Source organism: Chiloscyllium plagiosum, unplaced genomic scaffold (genome assembly GCF_037043375.1).
Source record: "Chiloscyllium plagiosum isolate Xiang-an unplaced genomic scaffold, Cpla_swu_hap1 HiC_scaffold_34, whole genome shotgun sequence".
Taxonomy (NCBI): domain Eukaryota; kingdom Metazoa; phylum Chordata; class Chondrichthyes; order Orectolobiformes; family Hemiscylliidae; genus Chiloscyllium; species Chiloscyllium plagiosum.
The window spans coordinates 33377213-33405177 of NW_028270172.1; the positions used below are offsets into that span (position 1 = coordinate 33377213).

Below are 27965 nucleotides of genomic sequence, written 5' to 3' on the forward strand. Positions count from 1 at the left end.
AAAACGGACCGTCCTCCAGCTCAGCGAGCAAACCTACATCCATGTTACAGAATCATTGTTGTTTTTGTTTTAGACTTTATCCAACAAATTGGTTTATATGAAGGAAAAATGCCTGAAGCGTATTCTGTGGCCTCAGTGATGCAAATTAAATTAGAACAACAACATTGTTTGAGTTTAACAATCAAATACCCTTGAGGTGCCTCTTTATAGTTCATATAGCTCTGTTGATAAGTTTGAGATTGGAAATTGTGTAAATGATCAGATGATCTCGGTTTGATTTCCAATACAGCTACCTGACTGGGTGTAATATTCTGGGAACCAACGGTTTAGTGAATCCAAGTAAATTGTCCATCGGATAGTAGTCATTTGCTAACTTACATTCTTTAAGATTTCCATCAGACTTATGAAATGCAAGCTATTGGTTTAAGAACCATTTACAGTATTACATGTGGAGTAAATCCTTCTTGCATTTTTATATATGATTAAAGATAAACAGCAAGTAGTTTGATTAAGCACCATACCATTTAGCATCTTAAACGGCCAGAGCAAGTAACTTATCAGACTTTAATGTTGCACTAATTCAATAAATGCTTATTTATTTGCTCATCTGATGCACTATTCCCTAACTGGACAAACAGGTGGCTGTTCCCAAGACTCTGCCAACATTTCTAGAGCCAGCTGCAAGGTGTGCTCCATTTTTCATTTCCACAGGGAATTGCCCAAATCATGTCTTGGGGCTTCAATCAGCAGCTGCATTTCATTGCACAGCTGAAATTTTGAGCTGTCATTTAATAATTTATGGATGAAAATCCATCTTATGACACATTTTGCCAGAAAGCGTGCATGTGGAAAACGTTGTGTAATTTACTTGTCATTGCAACTTGCCAAGGTTGAATCAATGTCATAACAGCAAATCCTGTTCATATTCTATACTACAGATGACTGGTCACATCATTAGAACAATAAAATTTCTGACATGTTTTCTTAAACTACAGATGGAGGTGGTTGACACAATTCATTATTCATTGCCTTAAGTGTATTCAATCAGTTCAATTATCATGGATTTGTTTAATTCCAATATTTTAATTATTTCACTAAGAACTTTTCAATGAATTTGTACAGTTTGTTTTATTTAACGTACTGTGCGGTATTATGGAACTGTGGCACATAAATTAATACTTGCCAACACCCCATGCTTGAATCAAGTTAGAAGTCACACGACACCAGGTTATAGTCTAACAGGTTTATTTGAAATCATAAGCTTTGGACCATTGCTCCTTAATCAGGTGAAGCATCACTTCATCTGACAAAGGAGTAGCGCTCTGAAAGCTCGTGATTTCAAATAAAGCTGTTAGACTATAACTTGGTGTCATGAGAGTTCTGACTTTGTACACCCCAGTCCAACACCAGCACCTCCACATCATGACCCAAGTTAGGAGGTGAAGCTAAGTGAAGACATGTCCCAAACAGAAATGTCAAACACAGGCTGTGGGGGCCTAATGCAGTATTCTAAAGCTTGGCCGAGGCTACATTTACCCAAACATTATTTGAATATAGTGGGCTAAAAATAGGTATCCATTTTGCTGTTTTGTGTGTGTAAAATTAGCTAATTAGATACAAGTCTCTCCCACTGCCCCAGTTTTGAATGCACAAATAAACCCTAATTCGTTTTAAACCTAACTTTGCCATAGAACTTTAAATTGGATTTCACAAGCAAAGTTTCGGGAAGCACACCACTGCAAGTTTTTAAGAAAGGGAAAGTGATCTTTCTAAAAATCAACTGTTAAGCACTGGAGAACGATAAAAGTAATTCAATTCAATCTGTCCTTTGTTCAAGACAATTGTCAAACAGGCTACAGACTGTCAAAGAGGTAAAAACAATAACTGCAGATGCCGGAAACCAGATTCTGGATCAGTGGTGCTGGAAGAGCACAGCAATTCAGGCAGCATCCAACGAGCAGTGAAATCGACGTTTCGGGCAAAAGCCCTTCATCAGGAATAAAGGCAGAGAGTGTACTCTATGCTACTCTCTCCCCACCCCCACCTTCCCCTAGCTTATCTCTCCACGTTTCAGGCTCTCTGCCTTTATTCCTGATGAAGGGCTTTTGCCCGAAATGTCGATTTCGCTGCTCGTTGGATGCTGCCTGAATTGCTGTGCTCTTCCAGCACCACTGATACAGACTGTCAAAGACTGAGTTGGTGTAACAGATTCAGTGTTAAATCTCATCCGTGGTGGCCTTTTAAGTGAGGTGCTTCCCAAGTTATGGGAAAGTACTCAACTTACTTGAACTGGCTGAATTGCTCAAAGCTGGCATGGATTTGATGGGCTAAATAACCTCCTCTGGAGTAACCAGTTGATGATTTCAGCCCCCAGTTTCCTCTCCTGCTCCAACTCAGCTAAATATCTTTTATTCTCCTGTGCCTCCAATTCTCTTTTACATTTCTCAAATCTCATGGCTTCCCAGTCTCCAATCTCGTTAAGCCATCTCAGAATCTTGTTTATACTACTTCATTTCTCTCCCGATACCCTTCATCCAGTGTCCTACCTTGTCACCCTGTTCCTTCAATCCTGTACACTTGATGATTCTTATCTCTTACCTTTACTATCCAGTCATTCCTCTTTTTCACTGTGGGCCTGTAGGAATGAGGAATGGGTGCTGTGAGAAATAACATTTAAAAGAAGACAATTTTGTTATGGGCTATTAAGTGCAGGACACAATAAATATATGATTCAGCCATCTGCTCAAAAGTGTGGGGAATTGACAAATCATCTCTGTCCCATTTTCTACACCTCACGATGGCAGTTCTAGAGTGGTATTGTGCATGCTATGCAATCTAAGGAAACAAATAACAGGAAACTTATAACTTTTAACAAAAAAAATTACCCATTTTTCTCTAGTGCAAGGACTTTGAGCAACTTTAAATTCTTCCCACCTCACCCACTTATCCTTACTTAATTTTCCATCTGGCCTAACAGTTCTGCAGCTGAGAAGATAATTTGAAATCAGAAAAGTAGCTTGATGTTGTGCACACATCTTGTCTGTTAATAATAACAACAATGCACATTAATTAAAACAGTAGAAGCAAAAAGGTGCACGATATCATCTATGTGCAACTCATCAACAGAGTTCTTTTTAGGAACTGAACATCTGAGGACTTAAACTTATTCACTTATGGTACTGAAGTTCAACTCACAAGAGAAATGAGGAATGAAAACTGACAAACTGTTGAGTTTCCTGCAGGACCAATAAAAACTTTTAAGTGGGTGGTCCTTCGTGCCCATAATAGAAGCATCTGTCACAATCTGACATCATCATACTTATAAATGAAATAGGAAAGAAAACAGAAGTTTATAGATTTTTTTTAATCAAATGGGTCAAAGAGCCCGTCTCCATGCTGTAGGACTCTGTGACCTCCGGAGCAGATGGGACCGCAACCTGGGCCTCTGGATCCTGACATAAGGACTACCACTGCATCACAAAAGCCCCAACATGACACTGACATTTTGAAAACAATCTGTTTAGATATATTGTGACAAACTTCTGGAGCAGGTGGGACCCAAACCCATGCATCCTAGCCCAGAGATAGGGTCAATACCACTATACCATAAAAGCCCAACTTGGCTTTTTTTTTAATTCAACCTACTTTTCTAATCAACCTGTTCAGAGATGTTATTATCCACATCTGGAGTAGGTGAGTCTTCAACCCAGACCTCCTGGCGCAGAGGTCAGAACAATTAGCAATATCTGAATTCCCAACTCACTGCAAATGAGAAGTGGCTAACATAATATTTCTGCTGATATAAGCTGAAATTGCTCAATTTGCTGATCTAGCGGTTTTCTTTAAAACAAATTCACATGTGAATTCACGGCAGGGTATGTCAGATTTTCAGTTGATTTCACTTGACTTTTACTATTAAAACTTGCAGTATGCTGTTCCATATGAATATCTGTTAATGCAATAGAATGTTTATATATTTACGTCAGTTGTACTATTTTCTAAAGATTAAGTTTGCGAGTTGATTAATGCCCCATTGCACAAGTTGGGCACAATTTAAACTGACCATGTAGTAGTGCAGGACCATTTTCTTTCAGGTGCATGTGAAAAATCTCAGGTGCTATTTAAACAAGTATGCCATGCCCTTTATTTATCCCTCAACCAACATTCCATTTATTATTTATCGTATGAGGGATTTTACTGCACACATTAGTTGCGGGTTTACCCTACCTAACTGCACAGACCTTGTTCCAAAATCACATCACTGACTTTCAAATGATTTTGTATATCCTAAGGTCATTAAAGATATATATAGTTATGCATAGTTTTGATCGTGTATTTATTCATCTCCGAATTGAATAATTTTCCCTTGGTCCTCTAACACTAAACATGGGACTAATGGGAATATGTCAATTTACACAGAATTCATTTTGCAAAAAAAAATTGAAGGACTGTGACTGTTCCTCAAAAAATCTGACCTCATGCTTCAAACCAGAAATCTTTCAAAGAGCCATTGATGTGTTCAGTTGGTCAAGTTCAAGTGATACAACAGTTGAGGTATTATGATTTTGATTACTTGATTACTTAGTGTGGAAACAGGCCCTCAGCCCAACAAGTCCAAGACCCTCTGAAGAACAACCCACCTAGATCCATCCCCCTACATTTACCCCATTACCTAACACTACGGGCACCTTCCACCCCGACCTCAAATTTACCTGGACCGTCTCAGACTCCTCCCTCCCCTTCCTAGACCTCTCCATTTCTATCTCGGGCGACCGACTCAACACGGACATTTACTATAAACCGACCAACTCCCACAGCTACCTAGAGTACACCTCCTCCCACCCTACATCCTGTAAAAAAAAAACCCATATTCCCAATTCCTTTGCCTCCGCCGCATCTGCTCCCAGGAGGACCAATTCTAATACCGAACAACCCAGATAGCCTCCTTCTTCAAAGACTGCAACTTCCCCTCAGACGTGGTTGACAATGCTCTCCACCGCATCTCCTCCACTTCCCGCTCCTCTGCCCTTGAACCCCACCCCTCCAATCGCCACCAGGACAGAACCCCACTGGACCTACCACCCCACCAACCTCCAGATACATCGTATCAGCCTTCATCATTCCCACCACCTCGGACATATTTCCCTCTTCCAGAAAGACCACTCCCTCTGCGATTCCCTCGTCAGATCCACACCCCTCACCAACCCAACCTCCACTTCTGGCACCTCCCCCTGCAACCGCAAGAAATGCAAAACCTGCGTCCACACCTCCCCCCTCACTTCCCTCCAAGGCCCCAAGGGATCTTTCCGTATCCGTCACAAATTCACCTGCACCTCCACACACATCATTTACTGCATCTGCTGCACCCGACGTGGCCTCCTCTACATTGGGGAGACAGTCTGCCTACTTGCAGAACGTTTCAGAGAACACCTCTGGGACACCCGCACCAACTAACCCAACCGCCCCGTGGCTGAACACTTTAACTCCCCCAAGGACATGCAGGTCCTTGGCCTCCTCCATCGCCAGACCATGGCAACACGACGCCTGGAGGAAGAGCGCCTCATCTTCCGCCTAGGAACCCTCCAACCACAAGGGATGAATGCAGATTTCTCCAGCTTCCTCATTTCCCCTCCCCCCACCTTATCTCAGTCCCAACCCTCGGACTCAGCACCGCCTTCTTGACCTGCAATCTTCTTCCCGACCTCTCCTCCCCCACCCCGTTTCCGGCCTATCACCCTCACCTTAACCTCCTTCCACCTATCGCATTCCCAACGCACCTCCCCCCAAGTCCCTCCTCCCTACCTTTTATCTTAGCCTGCTTGGCACACCCTCCTCATTCCTGAAGAAGGGCTTATGCCTGAAAAGTCGATTCTCCTGCTCCTTGGATGCTGCCTGACCTGCTGCGATTTTCCAGCAACACATTTTTCAGCTCTGATCTCCACCATCTGCAGTCCTCACTTTCTCCTGGGCAATGTAGTATGACCAATTCACCAAACCTGCACATTTTTGGACTGTGGGAGGAAACCAGAGCACCCGGAGGAAACACACACAGATACGGGGAGAATGTGCAAACTCCACACAGACAGTTGCCTGAGGTGGGAATTGAACCCGGGTCTCTGGCACTGTGAGGCAGCAGTGCTAATCACTGTGCCACCGTGTCAAGCCTACGGATGAAAAGCAAGACAGAATTCCCATTCTCTATCACTAACCTGTAGCAATTAGAAAATTGCCTTTGTGGAGTTCTGCATAAGTGCAGAAAGATCAGACATGGAAGTGATGTACCCTCAGCCTAATGCTGTACTACTTCAACATTCACTTGCAAGTCTCATTAAGGCATAATGTCAATCTGAACAATTCACTCAAAGAGATTTTCCTTGGTCTCCCTTATGGAAGAAGAATTCAAAACCTTAAATTGGTAGCAATACAAAAATTATCTAAAAGGTGGAGGTATAATTTAACAAAGTGATTTTTCTAAAACAAATGTAGCCAATAACATAAGATGAAACTATTCCCATACTGAATGGTAACATTAGTTACCTAGCCTAAATGATTAAAAAGTTTCCAAATATCTAGAACATTCCAATTACCTAGCAAATGACTAGAATATTTGGCAAGAGAACAAATTCCAAACAGTGCTGGATTTTCTAACACTACGCCAAAAGGAAGGTTGAATATAACAGACACTAGGCAGTCAATTTTTTTTCCCAGGTTGAAGAAAAACATCTAAAATAAAGCAATAAAAACAAAAGGGAACAAAAAAATACTAGATTTTCAGACTGCATTTCCTTACTTCCTAGCAGTGAGTTACACCACAAACTAGGAGAACATTCCATTTTTTATAAATGTTCCAAAAATTAAACAGTAGAACCGAATTATATTTTATGTTCCTTTTAGGAATATTGTTTTACATTATGAAAGTGTCAGAGTGCAAATAAAATGATCCCTTCAATAAACTTAACTATAACATCTAAATATTATCCCTACTTCTAGTATGTTCTCAGCAAGGAGAAAAACATTTTTTTCAAAAGAAATTAAGTTATTCTATATAAAATATTTATTAATATGTATACCTATACATAAATTCTGAAAAGATTTTGGTTGTTTAGCTAGCAACCTTGTACCTGCCACACACTTCTAACAAGTAAATAATGTTTTTCCAGTAAAAATAGACTGCATTAATCAGATTTGTCTCAAGATGTTTTAAAGCCAGAGATTTCCACACATTCAATTCCTGTTTGCTAAGTTTCATTTCACACATTGCTACTTTGAAGTAGTCTGTAAACAAATCTTGTTGTGGAACTTACCATATTAGAACATCACTCTATTAGGATAAATCAGAAGTTTTAGAAACCTTTAAAATATAAAATGTAACTGAAATACATGCAAACGTAAAGTAATTTAAGTTGCAATGCAATTTATGTTTGAAAAACAGTAAGCCTTGATGGCATTACCATTCTCTTAAAATGAATTTCATGCTTTCATAAAGCAAGTAGTTGTACGTTACAAATCAGATAGTAAAGTAAAAAACTCAAGACAGACCATAATCTAATAGTCTAAAATTGAAGTGAGAATCCAACAAAAAGATCTTCTGAGTTACAAATGGAGGATATAAATGGAGGACACTGTCAAAGTATAGTAAAAAGCGACTATTCACTCACACCCAAAATTAGTACAAGATCACGATCATGCAATAATATTCTGAGCCTGCTCATTGCACAGAATCAGAGTATCTGTAACAGTGGCATTTAGGATGCAATAGATCCCTATAATTAAATCAGTGCTTATTTAATGGAGTTTAAAGTGCTTTCCCATAACCAGAAGACAATAGTTAAAACTTTCATCTGCCTTATACAAAAAATACTTGATGCCAGATGGACCTGAGGGCAGCTTTTCCACACAGAGGGTGGTGCATATATGGAACAAGCTGCCAGAAGACATGGTCTAGATGGGTGCAATTACATTTACAAGACATTTGGGCAGGTACAGGGATAGGAAAGGTTTAGAGAGATATGGACCAAATGCAGGCAAATGGGACTCGTTAATTTAGTAATACTGGTCGGCATGGACAAGTTGGGTCAAAGGACCTGTTTCCATACTGTATGACTCTACAACTGTTGAAAGAGAGTTCAAGAATGGCACCTGATGTGATACCTTATTCTTTTGTGCGATGAGAAATACCAAAGTACAGTTGCCAGCATAAAGTTGTTTGACAAGCATAAATGTAGTTCAGAAGGTTTATGATCAGTACTCAAAAGCCTGAAAACACAGCTTTAAACTAGTTACTTGTCATTTAAATTTAGCTTCAGCCCCATTATATATCGAGTACTGCTGGAACGCTATGAAACAGATAATAAACCTACGTCAATATGTGCAGTGATCACGGAGAAGGCATAACGAAAAGAAGGTTGAAAGCGTACTAATTAAACTATTTGATATATTAAATTGATACAGATTTCAGATCTCCAAAATTCACAGTACAAAATGTCCATGTAATCACTACAGTTTTTCTACTCAAATATGTCTCATGAGTACGAGCTGACGAGATTTGAGCTACCAATTTTGCATTTCATTATATTGCACTAACCAGGAAAAGTGGTTTTAATCAGCAAGGGATGACTAGCTTTCAGTGAAGATCAATCTATTCCAGCTCATATTTCAACACGCAGAAACATTAACATAAAAGGAACATTGCCAGCCTAACATAAGTTATACCACGTTCGCCAAATATCGAGTGTTATGGGTGTATTTCATACAATTAACGACAAGCGCAGTTTGCGCCTAAGATATTTCCCAAACGAAGTTGTACATACAGTACACACTCCATAGTTTCGTACCTGTGCTGCCAGCCCTGGATCAGATTGGTGTACTTGCTGAGTAAACCCTCCACAACCTTGCCAGCTTCCGGATGATAATGGTGGTGGTTCTGCTGCTCCTCACGGACAATCCGCATCGAATCCGCGGTTGCAGCTGCTGAGGTTGGGCTGCTGCAGTTGCTCTTCGCCCTGTCCTGGGTGTTTGCTTTCAACACCAATGATCCCCTTTCCCCTGGAGAAACAGAGTGCCTTCTCCCACCACCACCACCACCACCACTACCAGCTGCAGCAGCAGCAGCGCTGCCAGGAACCACTTTCTCAGTGTTAAACATTTACCGCGACAAACGCTGGCTGTCGTTTTCCTTTAAGAAGAAAGGGTAAAAAGGGGAAGGGATGGGTTATAAACAACACGACAATGAAGTGTGACGGACAGACAGGACGGAGTTTGCACCGCGGCGGCGGCCAGGATGTGCAGCAGCGCGCGGCACTGGGCACGGCAGAGGTGGGCGGGGTGGGTCGCGCGCGTTCAATGGAACATTCCGAATAACGAACGTCCGGCGCTCGAGCCCTACACGGTCCGAAGGTGTCAGGCAATCGAGGGAAAACACTCGCTACTGCTGCTGCCACCGCCGCCGCTCTATCAGTGAGTCAACCGACGGGACAGCTCCCCTCCCCACCACCACCACTGTTGCTCCTCTTCCCCACCCTCTGTCAGGTAGTCGCTACGAGTCCCTCCCTCATCAAATCTGCTGACTTCTCGCTGCCAGTGACGTGGTGCCCCGTCTCGGTGGCGCTTACGCGTCCAGGAGACGTCTTGCCTGGTACTTTTCCCCCCTCCCTTACCGATCAGTCACAGAAGGGGAGGGCGGGAAAGGAGTCTCCCTCTCAAGTACGCGTAATGTGAGCCCTGGCAAGGGTACAGTTCTCCTCTGCCCTGTCACAGTGCCCGGGGTGTGTTGTGTGGCCTTGACTTCCTCGTGATCCTCTCTCTGTAACAGTCCTCAAAAGCCCTTCCCATTCCGTACTTTACTCTGGAATTCCGGGAGACACTAACTCTCTCTCCCGTTCCCTTGGCTGGAGCTCGCGCGCGATTGCGTAACGCGAGCACGTGCATGTGGACGTCTACGCGCGAGCAGCGCAGTCCCCTCCCAAACTTTAGAAATCACACGACACCAGGTTGTAGTCCAACAAGTTTAACTGGAAGCAAAGTAGTTTTCGGAGCGCCGCTTCTTCATCAGGCGGTTGTGGCCTCCAGTTAAACCTGTTGGACTATAACCTTGGTAAAAACAACGACTGCAGATGCTGGAAGCCAGATTCTGGGTCAGTGGTGCTGGAAGAACACAGCAATTCAGGCAGCATCCGATTCGGGCAATGAAGGGCTTTTGCCCGAAACGTCGATTTTGCTGCTCGTCGGATGCTGCCTGAATTGCTGTGCTCTTCCAGCACCACTGATCTATAACCTTGGTGTTGTGTGATTTTTAACTTTGTACACCCCAGTCCAACACCGGTACCTCCAAATTATAACTACCCTCCCAAACTGGCTTTGTAAGAGTGGCCAGCTGCTTGTCTTTTTAAATGTCCAAATAGTGAACGGCTTTACTACTTCGGCATTATGAGCGACCCCATAAATAAGTAATTTAAAACTTTTTAACGTGTTTTGAAGGAAGTAGTTTGTTGTTTCCATAAAATTGTGGTTTATGTTCAACCAACCAACTTTTCTCAATTTACAAATTTCGACTCAGTATTGTGATAAGTAGAGCAAATCGCAAGTAGAGGATTTGTGGTACTTAAAATTTGGTTCAAGAAAGTAGACTGTGACCCTCTTTTCAAGCGATTGTCAGCCTAGCATGATGCCCATATCCTAATAGTGAATAAAAATGTGCTTGAATGTAACCTTTGCCTCCAGCATTATATTTGGTTATCAAAGTTAGGAATATTTTGAGAACCTAAGTAAGCAGGAATTGACTACTTCCACATTTAAAAAGGTGTTGGTGGAATGTCCCCATCAAATGTACTTTTCCGCCATATCCTCATTTTCTTGATTCATGTGATACCCTAGAATCTAAAGATCTCCGTCTGGAGCATATTCGTTAATCAAGCATCCATCCTTTTATGGGATAGAGCATTGCAAAGGCTCAACCCCTCTTTTGTTAAGAAATGTCTCCTCACCCCAGTCTCAAATGGCTGAACCTTATCCTGGGACTACAGTCCTTAACGCTAGACACTCCATCAACTGGAGGTGGACTTTTTGCATTTGTCCCATCCAGTTCTTTAGGGTTTTTTTAACAGCAAATGAAATAGCCTCTCATTCTGTAAAATTTTAATGAATTTAAACATGTCAAACTCTAACTAGTCAAACTGACAAACTGGAAGGTTTTAATCAGTGAAGTGCAGGAATTACATCATGTCCATGAGAGATTGCTGTTCAAAGCACTTTTCTTTCAATGAGGCAATTGATTTCCAATTTTTTGGAAGTTCTTTCACTTGTCTTACTCTTCACTCACTTTACCTTCCACTTTTCTGCTGCTTTCACACAGTCAGTTTATGTAATATCTGATGAGAAGCAAGTGCAATACACAACAAGGACTGAGGGGGTGAACACTAAGGAGCTGGAAAGAGGCAAGGTCAGAATCTACTTGCAGAGAATCAACAGGTCTGAACGCTTCTAGCTAAGAAGAGTAAGATTTTCATGGTAGGTTGCTGCTGACATCTGTAATCTCGAACAAGAAAAATGGACTAGGTGGGTATGTGTTGCCAGTAAGTGACGCTTCTGCACTGGGACACTGCCTCTCTCACTAAGTTGTGTACTCTCCCCCTGCAAGGAGAAAACAGAAAGATGTAATCACTGGTGATGACTCACATGGATGGAAAGGAAGCACATTGTGAAGAATTGCTGTGATGAATGGGCAATCGGCTGAGGATGAATGTGACTGATGTCTGTTCAGTTTAGGATGTGAAATGTCTTTAGAAAAAGGAATGAATGGAGTTGCAAGATGTGATAACGTGAAAAGCTCTATACAAGAGAATGCTGGGAAGTTCAGAGTGTGGAATTTAACATTGAAAATATTGTGTCATTGTCTTTATCAAACTTTACCTATAGTCCTCAAACCTTATAGTGCTCTGTCTCCAAGTTGGAAACGTGACACTGTTGCTGTTGCCTTGCTTAACTACTTCCTATCCATGTTTGATTTTTGGAGAGGTCTTCTTCCTTCTGTCCCTTATATTACACTCAACTGCAGCTACTAAGAACTCCTTAGTATAAGTAAGAGTGAGAGACGCACTGAAGAGCTTTCTCAGGTCTTGAATCCTAGTTACTGCAGCCTCCAAAATTCAAGTGCTGGTAAGTTCTTGTAACTACTGCTCTGGGTCCTATAATTAGAAGTCCTTCTTTTGACAGAATGGACACATCATCATACCTGTCCTTAATTCCAGAGGCCAGATACTAATTCTGTGGGTGAATTAAATACATGGGATTTCATGCAAAATAAGCAGGTTCTGTTGTGGAGAAAATATAGAGAACCACCAGGAGACGCAGAGAGTTCTTCAAGAAGTAGGTCTTTTATTTGCAAACAAAAAACCATAACATTGAGAAAGCAGATTCTCGAATGCTCACGAGCCTCAGGGTCAGTGGATTTTTATATTTTTTTTTATCATGTTTCTGTTAACTTATCAGCATGTCCAACTATATTAATCAAAGTACCTCACTCTAGCTACACAATAAACCAGTGATGTTAGTTCCCATTATCTCTTTAGTTGTACATTCGACTTAATGTTATTCTAATGTCACGGTTAGATATTTATTGCTAACTGTGCTACAGTGATCTTTCCATCCCACACTAACCTGCCATGAAAGATATTTAGCTATTCCATCTGTTACAATAGTCTGCTGTCTCAAGCTGACTCTACTAACTATTAATTAGATATTTTAATGTCATGTCCCAAATATTTATTGTCCCAATCCTGTCATCATAACACTTAACAGAGAAACTTGCTTTATTACTTGTGTTTTCTCATCTCGCCATAGTGACCTTTCAACCTTAACTTTACTCTGCTAATTGGTGTTCCACTATGATTATCCCATCCTGCCTTCCACAGAACACAGGTTGCCAGTGGTCTTTATGCTTTAACCCTTCCTATGCTTTCATGTTCTTTATTTTCCATAGTTCCCAACCAGAAAGTTATTGTTTCTTTCTGGCAGGGATTAAGTCCAAAGTTTTCTGCACAGTGAATGGGGAAAATCATGTTTCCCTGGAACATTGGAGGCTGAGGGATGACCTTATAGAGGTTTATAAAATCATGACGGGCATGAATAGGGTAAATAAACAAGGTCTTTTCCTTGGGTTGGGGGAGTCCAGAACTAGAGGACATAGGTTTAGGGTGAGAAGGAAAATTTATAAAAGGGACCTAAGAAGCAACATTTTCATGCAGAGAATGCTGCATGTATGGAGTGAGCTACCAGAGGGAGTGGTGGAGGCTGGTACAATTACAACATTTAAAAGGCATCTGGGTGGGTACATGAATAAGAAGAGTTGAGAGGGATATGGGCCAAGTACTGGCAAATGGGACTAGATTAATTTAGGATATCTGTCGACATGGACAAGTTGGACCAAAGGATCTGTTTCCATGCTGTACATCTCTATGACTCTTTCCTGATGAAGGGCTTTTGCCCGAAACATCGAATTTCCTGCTCCTCAGATGCTGCCTGAACTGCTGTGCTTTTCCAGCACTACTCTACTCCAGAATTTAGTTTCCAGCATCTGCAGTCATTGTTTTTATATCTATGACTCTGACTAAACAGGGTAAACAGAGGAAGAATGTTCCTGATGATCAAGGATTGGAGTCTAGAATCAGTGGTCACAGTTTAAGGTAGTGGATAGGTCATTTAGAACTGAGATGAGAAATTTCTTCACCCAGAGAGTGGGTGAACTTGTGGAATTCTCTTCCACAGAAAGTGGTTGAAATCAAAGCATAGAATATTTTCAAGGATATATAATTATTAGGGCTAAACAGATTGATCGGTATGAAGAGAAAGCATAAACAGTACGAGTTGGATTACTAGTCATGATCATATCAAATGACAGAGTAAACTCAAAGAGCAAAATGACTTATTCCTGCTTCTATGTTTCTACATGGTACTTTTCTAATCGATTTCTCTCAAACTGAGGGATAAATGTAATGAACCTTCTATTAAGCCCCAAATATAACAGACATGTTTAATCAACTTGTTCGGACATGTTATGACACACCTCTGAAATAGATGGGACTGGAACCAGAATTTCATTCCCAAAGGTAGGGACACTGCCACTGCACCACAAGATCCCTCTAAAATATTCTGTAGTGATCAAAACTGTGACAGAGCTTCAAGTGTGGTCTTTTCAAAACGCTATGTAATTTTAGTAAAACCTGTTTATTTTATACTCTGCCTGGGTAACAAATGCCAAGATATCATGACACGAAGCTGTGTGGGAAGATAAGCTGTGAGGAGGATGTAAAATGCTCAGTGTGATTTGGATTATGCAGGAAGGATGTTCCCAATGACTGGGGAGTCCAGAACCAGGAGTCATAGTTTATGGGCATGGGGTAAACTATTTTAGGACCAAAGTGAAAAGAAATCTTTTCACCAGAAAGTGGTAAGCCTGTGAAATCCACTGCTACAGAAAGCAGTCAAGGCCAAAACATTTCAAGAAGGAGTTGAATATAGCAGTTAGGACTAAAGGGATCAAAGGATATGAAGGACTAACAAGAACAGGCTTTTGAGTTGAATGATCAGACATAAGGAATGATGGAGCAGGCTCAGAGGGCTGAATGGCCTAATTCTGCTTCTACTTTCGATGTTTCTATTCTTAGTTTCCTTCCGTTTGTTCACAGTATCCGCAGGTTAACTTTTCCAAGAGACCTATGTATATTCAACCAAATCTTTCCACATTATCTAGTTTCTCACCTTTAAAACATTGTGCTTTTTCATTTTCATTTTCAAATTCAGTAATGTTATACCATTACATTGTGCTTTTTGCTTCCCTTTTGCCCAGCTACTGAATCAATCATTGTGTACCTGTTATTCTAAGTTGCTAAGGTCTGAGCACTGATTCTTGTGGCATCCCACTAGTACCATCCAGAAAAAAATCATTTGTAACAATTCTTTGTTTTCTGCCTTTGAACCAATCTTCAATCCATATTACCCCATCTCCTAAATCCTAAACTTATGTAACAATCTTATGTAGCATCTGATTGAATATCTCCTGAAAATTCAAATGAGTAGTTCTCCCTGTTTACATGCACTCTCAAAACACTCATACATTTCTTGAACATGGTTTCCCTTTGTTGGTCTTGCTAAATTTTGATTTTCCAAGTAGCCTGTTACTGCATCTTCAATAATCAAGTGTAGCATTTTCCTTGCAACTGATGTCAGCTAACTGGTCTTTGGTTCTCTCCGTTCCCTTCATTCAAGGGCAGTTCTTCAACTCATTCTTCCAATCAATAATTTAGAAAATTCTGGAAGAACAATATCAAGCATCCGCTATCTCTGCAGCGCCACTTTTAAAACCTACTGTGCAGGACATTTCTAAGCTATTAAAGCCATTGATTCATCCACTACGTTTTCTTTATTAACATTAATTTCTTTTTTAAGATCCTCACTTTCATTTAACCATTGGTTCCTCACAATTTTCACTATATTCTTTGTGTCTTCTACTGTGAAGATGGGCGGATAATATTTGTGTAAGTATTTTTGCAGTGTCCTCCTTCCCCTTCATGATTTCAGCTTCAACGCCTTTAAGGCACAGCTTCCCAAATTGAATGCCAGGATTCCCATAGGTTGTGAACTAGAATTCTGGGGTCACAAGCCCCAAGAACTGCATTGAGTGCTGTAGAGCTCCGTCCGAGTATGAAAGGCTGTCACAGGTTTCTCACCACAGCCCCACCAACTCTCTCAGGTCTGGATTCATGACCATTTTCAAACAGCAGAATAATTAGGTCATCATGGGAAAGCATTTGAAAAGCACTGTTGTTCACTTTTTTTAATGCCTTCCTATTTTACAGCTAAAAGCTCTATTTCCTATTTTTGTAGCTCTTGCTAATTTACTCTCCCTCTTTGCAAATTTCTTCCTTTATGAATTTCTTCCAATCCTCAAGCTTACTAATGTTTTTAGTGTCATTGTAAGCTTCTTGTTTAATCTAATTATGACCGTATTTTATTCTCATTAGTCATGATGTTACCACTTTCCCAGTGGAGATTTTATGCTCAAAGAAATATATGTTTGTTGAGATTTTTAAAAAAACTTTTGTATCAATATGCTTTCTTCCACATTGGGGAGTATTGAACTTTAATGTCTGCTAATGTTTTTCACAAATCAATGTCTAGCTTGAAAGCAAATGAGTGCTCTCACTCAAAGTCAAACTTGCAACAGAGAGCATCTGAAATAGCTATGAATGAACTAAAAGTTTTTTTTTTCAGAAAACTGACTCCTGAATACAGGAAAAGGATTTGATGATTATGCTTGGGTGGAGTCAGGTGTAGTTATGGCATTTTCATGGCATTAATTGAATTTAAATTCCTCAAGCTGTTGTGGAGGGATTTCAGCCTCTGTCCCCAATATTAGTCCAGTCCTCTGGTTTATTAGTCTAGTGACAGTACTACGAAACTATCATTTCCTCCTAACAGTTTCCTAAAGAGGTGATGAAGAGCCCATTTATTGAAGTGGTAATGCTACTACGATGCTGTTAGGTAGGAAATTACAATATATTCTTCCCAGCAACAATAAAGACACTACAATACATGTCAAAATGAGCATACCATCAACAAATGGCATCACCACAATATTTATATTTTTGTCTTTCTTCATAATACAAGTTGTAGGTAATGGAGGTGCTGTTGTTGTTGCACTGCATCCTCAAAATTATACTGTAAACAATAGTACACTTGTGGTCCAGGTGATATTGAAGTCACTGATCAAACAAACTCCATCGTGAATGATATAAAGCTGTTTGGGCATTTTTGTAGCTGCACCCATCAAGGTGGGTTGTGAATATTCCACTGCATCACTGATGAATCTTTGTAAGTATTGAGTAGAGTTGAAAGGAGATGAGGTAATATAAAGTATAAAACCTCTGCCCTGTCCTGCCCCTGTGTCACACTGTGTGTATGGTTAAAAAATAGTGTACATTTGAAATATTAGGAGAGAGCATTTTACTGAATGATTTATGCTGGAGACTAAATCTAGAAAGTAGTAACAGTAATAAAATGACAAATAAATATTTTGACAAAATTGAAAGACACATGGAATTCATACATCTAAACTGCTTTCGTTTTTATACACTGAACACTACTTTGACAATATTGCTGTCCACTCGTTTGGGTAATGTAATTGACACAATGGTAGCATGCTTGCCTCTGAGTCTGAAGATTGAAGATAATTGCCCTGCTTCAGGAATTTGAGCATATAATCTAATCTATAATAAAATCTTCATCCTGCAATCCAGTTTGGGAGGTCTTTCTCTCAGATAAGGCATTACCAAAATTGAATAGTGTTCAAAGATGAGGCCTTATCCTGGTCTCCTAACCAAAATTTAGTTCTCAGTTAATATCACCTCTCTTCTAGAAGGTGAACTGGAGCACCATGAAAGGGATCAACCTAGGATTAGTCGGATAAAGATGTTACAGTGGCTGCAGATGAGCTACAGTGGATTTGTAAGGTTAACACACGAAAGACAAGAGTAGCATTCTGTGAAAGCAGATCTCCTTGCAGATGCAGCAACAAGCAGCAGGAGCACCATTACCATCAAAATAGATTATATGGTCATTTCATTTTTGGATTGTCTTTGTTCAGAAGTTATGAGTTTTATTAAAACCCATTAATCAGACGTTGTTTTCGGTAAAGAGAATTAACTTCTGACAGGTATTTTTACAATCATTGTACATTTTCAGTATTATTTTTGAATGTTTTCAAAAAGTCTCTGTCCACTTTAAGTTTTGTATATCTGCATTGGAAATGCTTAATGCTGACGCTGTTAAAATGTTCCAACCCCCCTGCATAATGCCCCATCCTTCATTTGCTAGACAGAGAATTATTTGCCAAAGATAGTCACATCCCAGCTCCATTCCTTTCTAGAGTTGAAAAGTGATGCTGGAAAAGCACAGCAGGCCAGGCAGCATCCGAGGAGCAGGAGAATTGGCGTTTCGGGCATCAGCCCTTTATCAGGAACGGGTAGTGGGAGGGGTGAGGGAGCTCCACTCCACTCCTGATGAAGGGCTTATGCCCAAAACATCGACTCTCCTGCTCCTCAAATGCTGCCTGACTTGCTGTGCTTTTCCAACGCCACACTTTTCGACTCTGATCTCCAGCATCTGCAGTCCTCACTTTCTCTCCATTCCTTTCTAGTTTTGCAAAGCTAATTTCTCCCCAACCTTTCATAATTTTGAAACAGAATCAGATATTGATTAATTTGTGATAATGTTTGTTTTGGAATTTTTTTCAGGATTCTCTTAAGTATCTAGGAAAGGATGTTCTAGCCGGGTCCAGAAGAGGTTCACTGGAGCTTAGGAGGTTTTTTAAAATATATTTTTTTTGAAAAAATAGATTTTCTAATATTACAACAAATACAAAACAATACAATTCAAAACATTACAAAAAAAATACAAGAAAAAAAGTGAAAAAACCCAACCCGCCCTCATGTACAAATGTATATAGAAAAATATATAATAAAAAAACCCAACTAACTATTTAACTAAATAAATAATAACCAACAACAGACTAATAAATAGTAACAACTCAACTCAGCCAAACAAGACACTCATATGTTCACAGTTCCTTATCCCTGGATATTGGACTTGTAAAACACAATCGTTACGGCTATATAAAACCCTTTATTAGTGTGGCAGATAAATCACACTAATTCCAAAAAGGGTTGCCATGTCTTATACAAATTCCCAGTTTTATGGTGTACCATACTTGTGAGAAAATCCAAGGGAATATGCTCCATAACAATTTTCTGCCAACCCGACAGGCCTGGGGGCGTTTCAGATACCCAAGATTTTATTTCTTGCTCAAAAAGTGAGGATATTGAAAAGTTTTTTCTTATGTGCATTTGCAGGGAACACACTGGACAGTCCCAGAAGAAGAGAGATCGGGTCCTTCTGCACCCTTACACCCAAAATCCTCTCCATTGCACCCATCACAACGTTCCAAGACCAGAAACCGACCACAAGACCAGAGACAATGGGTAAGAGTGCCCATACAGACATTGCACTTAATACATGTTGAAGATACCCCGGTTTAAATTTTGACAAATGTTCCAGAGCCAACCCCAATTGATGATATAAAGTGCTAACAGAAAGTGTACTCTTAGCACTGAGCACCCTCCTCTCGATGTTGGATTTGTAGGGGAGTCAATCAAAAGTGTAATTGTTTTTAATAGAATCCCTAACTTGAAAGAAACAAAAGAGGTCCTTGTTAGATCGCTCATATTTCCCTGCTAACTGACCAAAGGACAAATTGTCTCTCTCAAATAAATCACCCATGCAACACACACTCCTAGCTGCCCAACGTTTGAATCCTGAATCTATCATCCTCGGTTGAAAGCTCAGCATACCCACTATAGGTGTAAAAGAAGATGTTTTGCCAAGATTGCCTTCCCTCTGCCGAATTGCCCTCCATGCTTTAACTTTATTGATAGCTATTGGGTTATGGCAATATTCCCTAACTGTACTCATTTTGTCGAGAAACAGCAGGCTAGTAAGGGGGCACCTTGCCTTGGGAGGCTTTGATATCTAACTATATTGTAAGAGGGTCCCCACAGGCCCAATCACTCACATAGGATAAAAGCGAGCTTTTAATGTCTGGAAGATCCACTCACCCCAATCTGTGAGGCAGTTGCAGTTTAGCTAATTTAATGAAGGGACACTTACAATGCCAAATAAAGGAGCTAAATCAGCTGTTCAGTCTCCTGAATGTTTGCTTATTGAAAGTCAGGGGGAGCATCATATAGGGTATAGGGTATAGCAAATGGGGGAGAATATTCATCTTAATAAGCACTATCCGACCCAACCACGAGACCAGAAGTGCCTCCCATCTTTGAAGGTCTTGTTTGATTTTGTCAAATAATTGAACAAAATTGGCTTTGAACAACCAATCCAGAACTGGAATAATGAATATGCCCAAATACAAAACCCCCAGTGACCACTTAAATGGAAGTTGGTATTTGCCTTCAAGACCGAGCAACTTCATAAGACCACCCATAGGCATAGCCTCTGATTTTGCAAGATTAATCTTGTACCCTGAAAAGGTGCCAAACATGCAGATCATTGTATCAAGCGAGGCACTGAAACTGCTGGATTTGACAAAGAAAATTAGGACATCGTCTGCATACAATGAAATCTTATGTAATTTTGACCCCACTTCTGGAGCTGTTATATTAGGATCCCTATGAATGGCCTCCACCAATGATTCAATCACCAATGTAAAAAGGAGTGGCGAAAGGAGACAGCCCTTTTGGCTGCCTCAAAAAGTTAAAATTGCTCGATCGTACCCTATTGGTGATGACTGCACTGAGAGGGTCACTGTGGAAAACCTTTACCTATCTTATTAAAAACTGCACCCAAACCAAACCGCTCGAGAGTATAAAAAAGGTACGACCATTCAACTCGGTCAAATGCCTTCCCTGCATCTAGAGAAATCACCAGCCCCCGTATTGACTGTTGTTGACACACTTGAATTACATTAAGCAGTCTCCTAACATTATTGGAGGATCTCTGGCCCTTTATGAAGCCCTCATTAACAATCGAAGGTAACAGTCTCCAGACTTAATGCGAGAGGCTTAGAGAGGATTTTAAAGTCTATATTTAGGAGTGAAATGGGGCTGTATGAAGCACAGTCCTCTGGGACGTTCCCTTTTTTTAAGAACAAGTGAAATGTTGACCTCTCTCATCGGTGGTGGGAGACAATCATGGCTATATGAGTCATTGAAACATATTAAGAATTGGGCCTGACAGTATGTTTATAAATGCCTTATAGAATTCACTGGGACGTCTGTCAGGACAGGGCGCCTTTCCATTCTGAAGCTGCTTCACAGCCTCCTCACCTCTTGCTCTGACAAGGGGACATTGAGAAAGGACTCTTGTTCAGGGGTCACGCCTAGGAGATCAAGATCCATAAAAAAAGATTCCATTATGGCTTGCCCCTCCACACAACCTTTAGGTTGGTATAACTTAGAGTAAAATCTCTGGAATGCCACATTAATCTTTTTGGAATCACATGTTAGGTTCCCAGACCCTTCCCTAATCGCCGTAATGGCTTGTGGGGCACTCCTTTTCCTGGCGAGACATGCCAAATATTTGCCTGGCCAGTCACCATGCTCATATAACCTTTGCTTTGCAAAAGTAAGCTCCTTCTTTGCTGTCTGCGTGAGTATGGAATTCAATGCAGACCACAGGGCCATAATCCTCTGTAGTTTGACCAACCAGGGCCTGTCAAAGTAAGCCTTCTCTCTGCCTTCAACCTACTTTGAGGAGATGTTGCTGCTCACCCTTCTGCTTTCTACTGGCAGTGAAGGAGATAACTAACCCCCAAGCATGGGCTTTGGTAGTTTCCCAAAGGACGGATGGGCTACTAACTGAGCCTGAGTTAATGTCTAGGAATGCCCGAAATTCCCGAGAGAAATAAAAACTTATTATCCTTGAGGATAAAGGGATCCATTTGCCAGTGCCTCAAACCCACTCCACTAAGTCCAGGGTTGACACCAGGGGTCAGAAAAAAATCAATCCTGATGTGACAGCCATGTGGATTGAAAAAAAAGCAAAATCCCTGCGTGTAGGGTGGAGACACCTCCAGACGTCCATCAACCCTAACTCCACACACAGATCCACTAATTGTTTAGTTTGTACAGAGGGTATCGGAAGGCCTTTGGGCAACCTGTCTACTGTGGGATCCATGAGACAGTTAAAATCTCTGCCTACAATGATATGCCGGGATTTGAGACAGATCAGTTTAGAAAACACATATACCAAAATTTTGAGAGGATGAGCTGGAGGGCAATAAACATTTAAAGCACCATATTCTTCGCCATTTATCAGGGCTTTAAGAATTACGAACCTCCCATGTGCGTCTTTAACACACTCTAGTAACTTAAATAGGAGATTCCTCCTAACCCATATAGCCACTCCTCTACTTCTGGTATTAAATGATGAAAAGTAAACCCGATCAAAGCCATTCTGCTGTAGTTTCAAATGCTCCCTATCATCCAAGTGTGTCTCCTGTAACAAAGCAATATCCACCTTCTACTTTCTAAGACTCAAAAGTACTTTCTTCCTCTAGGTCTAGGTTCACCACTTAATCAAGTCATTAGTCATAACCTTCTGCAGTAACATTTAAATTCCAGAGAGGAGTAAGTCGAACCACAAGTCGCTGAGCCTTAGTGTCATATGATCCATCGAACATAAAAACTACATGAACTAAAATCACGATATTTAACAAACCTACAAAACTATCAAAGATTAAAAGTAACAAAAACCAAAAAACAAACCAACATATAAAGTGCCAACAGTGCTGAATAGGGGAACTCACTCCCAACTCAAAGGGAGCAACTACCCATTGCAAACGGCCCATAAGTAGGCAGCTAGCCACCCCAGCCATTTTCCCTCTTCCGAGCTAGAGCCACAATGCAAAAACAAGCAGAAAAGAAAGTAAATGCACCATGGACTAGCAATATAAATAAAGAATTTTTTTTTAAGGAAGGGGCAAATAACCCACCCATCCTCTGGTATAACTTAACTTAGAAATTGAAAGTGCACATCTCAACTGCTGCCAAACATAGTTTAAACCAAATTATTACCTACCAGACTTCCTCTGTTTTTTTTAATAAGAGGACATACCCAAACTACTATTTGTACATACTAAATTGTTCAGATTAGGTTAATTTGTCCACAAAGTCTCTTGCCTTCTCCGTGTCAAAGAGATGTACGGATGCATCTAAGGTGATCCGAACCACTGCTGGATGTGTCAGGGAGTACTGAATCCCAAGCTCCCTCATTCTCTTGACACTGTCATAGGATTTTCTTCTCTGGATCGCCGCCGCTGAGAAGTCCTGGAAGAACATGATCTTAGACCCCTCATAAATTAGGGTCTTCAGATCCTTCCCCTGGATTCTGGAAGATTCCACAATTCTCTCCTCATCTCTGTAGTGATGGAACCGCACCAGGATAGGACGAGGACGTTGACCCAGACCTGATCTCCGCACCATGACCCGGTGAGCCCTCTCAATCTTCAAGCCTCTTATTCCAGTCTCCAAATTAAGGAATTCTGTCAACCAGTCCTCAATAAATTCCGCAGGCCACTCACCTTCCTTATCCTCCGGCAGACCGACGATCCAAATATTCTTTCTCCTTCCCCTGTTCTCAAGATCATCCACTTGGTCATGCAAACTACGAACCTGTGTCTCCAGGGCTTGGATCCTATCCTTGGAGGAACCGGTATCAGCTTCCACCACTGTGACATTGTGTTCAATGTCATCCAGCCTTTTTACCAGGGCTCCCAGCTGCTGTTCATGCTTCTGCAGCATGATAGAGATCAGGGCCAGCTTCTCCTCTATCTGCTTACCCAACATCTTGTGAGATTTCGCGAGCTCCTTCACCAGGGCCTGGTAAGTAAATTGAATCCGAGATCCTGCAGTCTGGGCTGTGGGTCCAGCCTCAGACGGTCCTCCTCCCTTCTTTGGCATCTCTGGACGGCAAAAATGCAGGTAAGTCAATTTTTCACAGTTTCCTGGGAGTCCACGACCTTTTTAGAGTCCCAGGATGCCGCACTGGTCCAGGTTGGGCGGATTAGAAATTCGTCCTACTTGTGCTGTGGTGCTAAGCTCTGCAACGTGATCCTTCTAGATTGCCGCCATCTTGGATTCCCCCGAGTTTAGGAGATTTAAGGGTGACCTTTTGGACGTTTATAAAATCATAAGGGGCATAGATAAAGTGAATGGCAGAAGTCTTTTTTCTCGGATAGGGAAGTTGAAAACTAGAGGGAGTATTTTTAAGGTGAGAAGAGAAAGATTTAAAAGGAACTTGAGGTGCAATGTTTTCACACAGACGATGGATTATATGTGGAATGAACTGCCAAAGGAAGTGATAGATGCAAGTACAGTTACAACATTTAAAAAGCATTTGGATAAGTACATAAAAAGGAAAGGTTTAGAGGGATACAGACCAAACGCAGGCAAATGTTAGTTTCGTTTGGGAAGCTTAGTTGACATGAATAGGTTGTATTGAAGGGTCTGTTTCCATGCTGTTTGATTCTCTGATTCTATAGTAATCTTGGGAATTAAGAGTTTGTCATATGAAGTATGATGAGGACTATGGGTCTGTATGAATTGGAGTTTAGAAGGATGAGTGGGGTGGGTGGGATCTCATTGAAATTTATAAAATAGTGAGAAGCCTGGATGGAGTGGACATGGGCAAGATGTTTCCACTAGTACAAGCTCAGCCTCAGAGTGAAGGGATAACTCTTTTGAATTGAGATGAGTAGGAATTTCTTCAGCCAGAGGGTAATGAATCTGTAGCACTCTTTACTACAAAAATCTGTGGAGGCCAAGTCATTGAGTGTATTTAAGACAGAAATAGATAGGCTCTTGATTAGGAATGGAAGCAAAAATTACAGGGAGAAGGCAGGAGAATGGGGTTGAGAAACATATCAGCCATAACTGAATAGTTAAAGCTGACCTGATAGATTGAATGGCTTAATTGTGCTCCTTTATTTTATGAGCTTACTTGGCAGTAGTTATAATGCTTTTTGCCGATTATAAAGTATTTCCCATTCAATTAGATAATGTTAAAATATATTATTAATCTAAGTTGTGATTTTATTATTTAATATTTGAAAGCATTGGAAAGCAAAAGTACTTGACTAAGCAACTATCCAGTTTTTAATTGAATTATTGTAAGTTAACATTGTATCAGTAATTTATTGTTGTTAAAAAGCTTCTCAAGGCTTTCATTTGATGTAAACTAACATCTGATACTATGGTTGACACTTAATACTTTCTCTTTTTCTGATCTGACTTATCCACGAGTCAGGAGAAAGTGAGGACTGCAGATGCTGGAGATCAGAGCTGAAAATGTGTTGCTGGAAAAGCTGAAAAGTGTTGCTGGAGATTCTCCTGCTCCTTGGATACTGCCTGACCTGCTGTGCTTTTCCAGCAACACATTTTCAGTTTATCCACGAGTCAGCCTATTAACTATAACATTAAGTACGGATTCTTTTATCTCTCCAGTCATCTCTGGTGACTCTATTTTAAAGGTACTTCTTTCACTTTAAAACATTAATGCAGCCTGAGAAAATTACTGTGAGTTCAAGAATTTCTTGCTTTCTTTGTAATTTCCTGTACAAGTATCCTTCTTTTTCATTCAACTGAGCCCAGCAAAAAATATATTAAAAATCCTTTGGGTCAATAATAGTAGCAATCAGTAATACTTTCAAGAACTGAATGCCTGTTATTAATGAGCAGAGATCATAAGATGTAGGAGCTGAAGTAGGCCATTCGGCCCATTGAGTTTGCTGTGACAATCAATGCGATCATGGCTGATCTGGTAAAGATCAATTTCACTTTCCTGCCTTTTCCCTGTAAACCTTGAATCATTTACAGATGAAAAATCTGTCGATTTCAACCATGAAATACACTTAACTGCACAGCCTTAACAGTCCCTCAACAGCAGTAAAAAAATTCTACTGATTCGCTACTCTCTAAGAGAAGAAATTCCTTCTAACCTCTGTCGTAAATATGCAATCTCTTATTGTGTAATAATGCCCTCTGGTACTGGCAATCTTTCCATCTCTACCTGAATTGAATTGAATTGAATTTATTGTCATGTATATACCGAGGCACAGTGAAAAGTTTTGTCTTGCGAGCAAGGTCACAGAGTTAAGTAGAATAGATAAGTAAATAATAGGTAAACAGCGGCAAAAACAAAAACACAGGTACAGGCGAATGTTAAGAGTTTGTTAGTCTGTTCAGTATCCTAATAACAGTAGGGTAGAAACTGTTGCAAAACCAAATGGTGCATGTGTTCAGGCTTTTGTACCTTCTCCCTGATGGTAGTGGTTGTAGAAAAACATTGCCAGGGTGGGATGGCTCTTTGAGAATGCTGACGGCCTTTCCTTGACAGCTGGCCTGGTGGATGGATTCTATAGATGGAAGCTTGACCTTTGTGATTGTCCGAGCCAAGTTCCTCGCTCTCTGTAACCGTCTCCGATCTTGAATGGTACAGTTGCCATACCAAGTAGTGATACATCCAGACAGAATGCTCTCGATGGTGCACCTATAAAGGTTGGCAGGGGTATTCGCCGTCATGCCAAATTTCCTCAGCTGCCTGAGGAAGAAGAGACGTTGTTGGGCCTTTGTAACCAGTGCATCCACATGAAGAGTCTAAGAAAGCTTGTTGCGGATGACCACTCACAGGAGCTTGACACTTTCCACTCGTTTCACCTCTGTGCTGTTAATGTGTCGGGGGGGGGCATGAGTAACATCCCGCCGAAAGTCAATAATGAAAATGACAAAAATGCCTCCCCTTATCCCAACTCTGAGATTCATTAGTTAGCAAATTCTCTTTCCTGCTATTTGTATCATCAAGTGCTCTTATTTGAATAATGTGTGCTTCCTTAACTAATGCCTTCTGAAAATCCAAATATAGTTCTTCCAATGCTTCCTTTTTATCTATCCTGCTTGTTTTTTGCCTTGGTTTTGATGGCATTGAGAGCTAGGTTGTTCTCAGTGCACCATTTTTCTAGGTCTTTCAACCACCCATCTGTCGTCTGTTTCATCGCCATCTGAGATTTGACTGACTATGGCGGTGTCATCAACGAACTTGTAAATGACGTTATTCTGGTATTTGGGGCAAGTCCACTAAGAATCTTCTATATTTCAGTAAGGTTACCTCTCATTCTTTTAAATTTAACCTCGCCTTATAAGACGGTCCCCATACTTGGTATCAGCCTATGAACTTTCTCTGGACTGCCTCCAATGCCAGTTTCTCTTTCTTAAGATTAGATGCTCAAAACTATTTGTAGTATTCCAGCTGTGGTCTGCCTATTGTGTGTATAGTTTTAGCAAAACCTTTCCACTTTTATACTCCATCCATTTGAAATAAAGGAAAACAATTCACTTGTTTTCCCTGTTACCTCCTGAATTTGGATTCTAGCTTCTTGTGATTTGTGGATGAGGACTCACAAATCTCTCTGATATTAGTTTTCTGCCATATTTCTCAATTTAAGTAGTATTCAGCTCCTGCCAAAGTGCATAACCTCACATTTTCCATAGCATTCCATTTGCCAAATTTTTGCCGACCATTCAACTTGTCCAAATGCCTCTGCAAACTTTGTGTCATCCTCACCGCTTGCCTTCCCACATATTTCTGTCATATGCAAACTCGGCTACAGTACATTCGCCTTCCTTATCCAAGTCATGATTGAATATAAATATGATTGTGAATAACTGTGGCCCCAGCACTGATCCCTGTGGCACTTGTTATGGGCAATCATCCTGAAAATGCCTCCCCTTATCCCAACTCTGTCATTCATTAGTTAGCAAATTCCCTTTCCTGCTATTTGTATCATCATGTGCTCTTGTTTAAATAATGGGTGCTTACTTAACTAATGCCTTCCGAAAATCTAAATATAATTCTTCCAATGCTTCCTTTTTATCTATCCTGCTTGTTTTTTTCCGTAATCACTCATGGCGTGGCCAGCTGGCTGACCAGCATTTATTGCCTATGCATAGTTGCCCATGAGAAGATAGTGGTGAGCTTCTTTCTTTAACCATTATGGTTCATGTGCTGTAGATAGACCCACAATGACCTGAGGGAGGGAAGGAATTCCAAGATCTTGAACCAGCAACAATATAGTAGTGGCAATATATTTCTAAGTCAAGATGGTGAGTAGCTTGGATGGAAACTTGAAGATGGTGGTGTTCCCACATGTTAGCCTGTCATTCTAGATGGGAGTGGTTGTGGGTTTGGAAGGTGCTGTTGAAGGATCTTTGGTGAATTGCTGCAGTGCATCTTGCAGATTGTACACTCTGCTGTTACTGAGAATCAATGGTGGAAAGAGTGGATGGTTGTGGATGTGGTGCCAATAAAACTAGCTGATATTTCCTAGATGGTGTCAAGCTTCTTGAAAG

The 27965-nt window shown here is 40.8% G+C and overlaps 1 protein-coding gene across 3 annotated transcripts in view; it reads right to left on the reverse strand.

The window, feature by feature from the left end:
- osbpl10b (oxysterol binding protein-like 10b) overlaps positions 1–9888 on the reverse strand; it is a 259812-nt gene extending 249924 nt beyond the window's left edge. For 2 of the 3 annotated variants that reach the window (XR_006315905.2, XM_043719213.2), the window contains exon 1: positions 8835–9413. Coding sequence is in view for 2 of the 3 variants with exons in the window: in XM_043719213.2 (XP_043575148.2) it covers positions 8835–9145 (311 nt within the window). In the remaining variant the exon portion in view is untranslated. Of the gene's footprint in view, positions 1–8834; positions 9414–9656 lie in introns of those variants that run through there. The other variant, XM_087978586.1, reaches the window with a different exon arrangement.
- Positions 9889–27965: the final 18077 nt, after the last annotated feature.